Genomic DNA, 3,104 nt, shown 5'->3' on the forward strand with positions numbered 1-3,104 from the left:
CAATAAAGTGTAACTTAATTAACTCCCATTGAAGGAACTGCAATTTCCCAAAGCCCTGAATTTCCTTGCTTCAGGGTATTTATACTTGCCATTCTCATTTGGACCTACCACCCCTACCCACTAATTCCTTCTTTTACTTGTCCTTTAGGTATTAGATAATATTTCACCATCATCCTTATTGCTCCTATATGTTAAAATTCTATGGGCAGGTACTGAGTCTTGTTTATTGTAACACCCCTAGAACTAACATAGTGCTTTCCAATGAATATATGCTCATTTAAGGTTTGCGGAATAAAAGAGAGAGTGAGCAGGGATTTTTATTAACAGTTATTTATTAACAGTTATTTATTAACAGTTATTTATCACGCATTCTTGAATAAGCTAAGCACACATGTCAGTATCATTTAATTTTGCAGAACAACACACTAAAAGGTACAAGAAAAGCCAAGATTTGACGATCTTTTACTTTTTTCTCTAATTCTTGATCCTAACTATTTTAAAGCTGAGTTCTTTCACATTTACAAAGAAATGACAATCACAATACCACATTATCTTATTCTGGATCACAAATACGATGGATGCTTTCCCAGTTTGTTCTTACAAAATAGCAAAGATTTTACTCTTAAATCTCATAAACAGCAATAAATGTGTAACCAATCTCTTTCATAAACTTATATATTTTGAAGACAATTAAACCTCTTGGAATAGATTCGACGGCAACGGGTTTTGGCTTTTATTAAGTAACATTTAAGTAATACACCCCTCTCCCCAAATAAAAGATAAACTGTCAAGCTACCGATATAGAACAGGGCACACAAAGATAACAGACACTGTGTCCCCTCAATATTTAGAATGTTAACGGCCCTCTTCAAACACTCTGTGAAAAATCTACTCCAGTCTTCACTAGGGGTTGGAATAGGTGCTGGCCATGGCAGTAGCACCAGGGCTGGCTGCAGCTTCGGCTTGGGCTTTTTCTTCCTCATCTTTCAAAGCCTCCTCGTACTGGGATGGGAAAGAACTTGGGTCAGTCCCATGGACCTTGGCCACAAACTCTAGGACTTTCATCTTGGTGGTTTCAGCATAGGCTCTTGGACCCCACAGGAATTCATATTGTGCGGGATCACTGTTGGGCACCTGCTGGTACTTGAGGTATTTCTCCTGCACCAACTCTTTGGTGATGAGCTTCGTGGGATTCCCAAAGATGAAATGCTTCTGCCCAGAATATATCCCCGTCACATTCAGGACTTCCCAGACTTCCTCTTCAGTGGCACGGTTGCCCTTCATGAAGATCACACCCAAGATAAGTATCAGGATGCCGGTCTTCGGCATGCCGTCTTCACCACTTAGCATCCCATCGTAGGTGAGACCCAATTTGATGAGAAGGGCATACTTGTGGCTGATGGGATCCACTTCCTTCAGATCAAGGCCAAAGATCATCTCCATGCGTTCAGAGGCTTTCAGGATGATCTCAGGGAAGTGATCTTCATACTCTCCGATGACAGCATTCAGCATGTCTGCCTTTGTAATTGGCTCTTTCATTTGATACTTGAGCAGCAGGAAATTCACCAACAAAGCTGCTTTCTCATCTAGAGGATCTCTGGGCACATTCTCGGTGTCTGATGGAGACTGTGAGGAGCTTGAACTATCCTCCTCTTCTTGGCTACTGGAGCTTTCATCAGATTTGCTCAATGAGATTGCTGAGATAATACTGCAGAGGGTATGCTCACTTTGAGGACCCTGGGGAGTATTCACTACTCCAGCAGCAGAAGCCGCCTGCGGGTTACCAAGCATTACAGGATGGGAGGAAGGGAGACAGGTCTCCTTCATAGACTCTAAGACCTGTGCAATATCCAGATCTTGGGTTTCACTATAAGTGTGAGGGCATTGCTTACGTGTGCAGCATGGTTTCTCCTGTTTCCGAGGCATGATGACTCTCGTGGATAACAGCAGGCAGGAGTGTGGGTATTAATTAACGGAGGCCAGAGCCTAAGGGAGAGGAGGAGAATGTGAGTGGCTTAAGTTGGTAAATTAAACAGTGACGGTTCTGATGAAAGCCACCTACAATGGTCTTCCCCTGACAACAGTGCTCTAGAACCTCATCAATCCCCTGTCCTCCTGAGTGCTGTGTCCCCTAAGAACCTGAAAGAGGAAGTGAGAATGCTCCACAGGTTGCAGCCAGCTAACCCAGCCAGAGAATTCCCGCATCTGACTGTAGGCAGGTGGGGTTAGGCTCTGTTGAGCAACCTCTCTTCTGGGTGGATGGAGCCTTCAGTTCTACTTCTGGTCGTCATTCAGGGCCTGCATCATGGTTCCTGACACTGTGTGAGACTTATTCCCTCTGCTCACCTAATGTCAGACTCACATTCCTGTGATCACTGAGGAGGGGGTGAGGGGGCACTTTATCCAGACATCCATGCCCAGGGCCACCCACGACTGACAGCAGAATTGGGGCTTTGTGGGACCTCTATTCTGGGATGAGTGGTCTTCTCAATCCTCATTCAAATCCTTAGTTTGACTCCTGAAAGGACCTGGGACTCTTCCTTCTGCTGAGCTGACTTTGCTCCCTCAGACCAAGGCTAACAAAGGATGAGGTGAAGCTGTGTGACATGGGGGCCTCACAGGGTTGGCCACTGCTGACTCCCTTCAGTTTTGAAGTGGGCGGTCTCTAGAGTCCTCATTCAGTTTCCTTGACTCCTGACAGGGCCTGGGACTCCTCCCTCTGCTGACCTGAGGTTGCCCACTCACAATAAAGCCTTACTCCCCTATAACCACAAAGGAGAAGTAAGAGGGTATCTCATCTGGCTATCTCTGCTTGGGGTCTCCTAGGTCAGCCCATGGTCTGTGGAACCAGACTTTCCCCCTCGGAAGTATCTCAGAGACATTACTTTGACACCTGCCAGGGTCTGAGACTCCTCTGTCTGCTGACCTGAAGTCACCTACTTAAAACAAAGCTGTCGCTTTCCTGAGACCCTGAGGAGGAAGAGACGGGTCACCTCAGTCTGACAACCCTTCCCTGGGCCTCCCAGGGCTGACACAAGGGGAAATGCTCTATGAGATCCCCTTTGTCATAGGCTGGGCATTGCCACAATCTTCAGAGTCCTCAT

At 45.9% G+C, this 3,104-nt stretch overlaps 1 protein-coding gene across 1 annotated transcript; it reads right to left on the reverse strand.

Moving 5' to 3' along the window:
* Positions 1–224: 224 nt before the first annotated feature.
* On the reverse strand, positions 225–2,539 carry LOC100677398 (melanoma-associated antigen B16-like). Its single transcript, XM_003420192.4, has one exon. It carries the CDS (start codon positions 1,924–1,926, stop codon positions 904–906), a length of 1,023 nt encoding a protein of 340 aa, XP_003420240.2. The 5' UTR covers positions 1,927–2,539; the 3' UTR covers positions 225–903.
* Between the last annotated feature and the right edge of the window lie 565 nt (positions 2,540–3,104).

The sequence above is a fragment of the Loxodonta africana genome, chromosome X, assembly GCF_030014295.1.
Source record: "Loxodonta africana isolate mLoxAfr1 chromosome X, mLoxAfr1.hap2, whole genome shotgun sequence".
Taxonomy (NCBI): domain Eukaryota; kingdom Metazoa; phylum Chordata; class Mammalia; order Proboscidea; family Elephantidae; genus Loxodonta; species Loxodonta africana.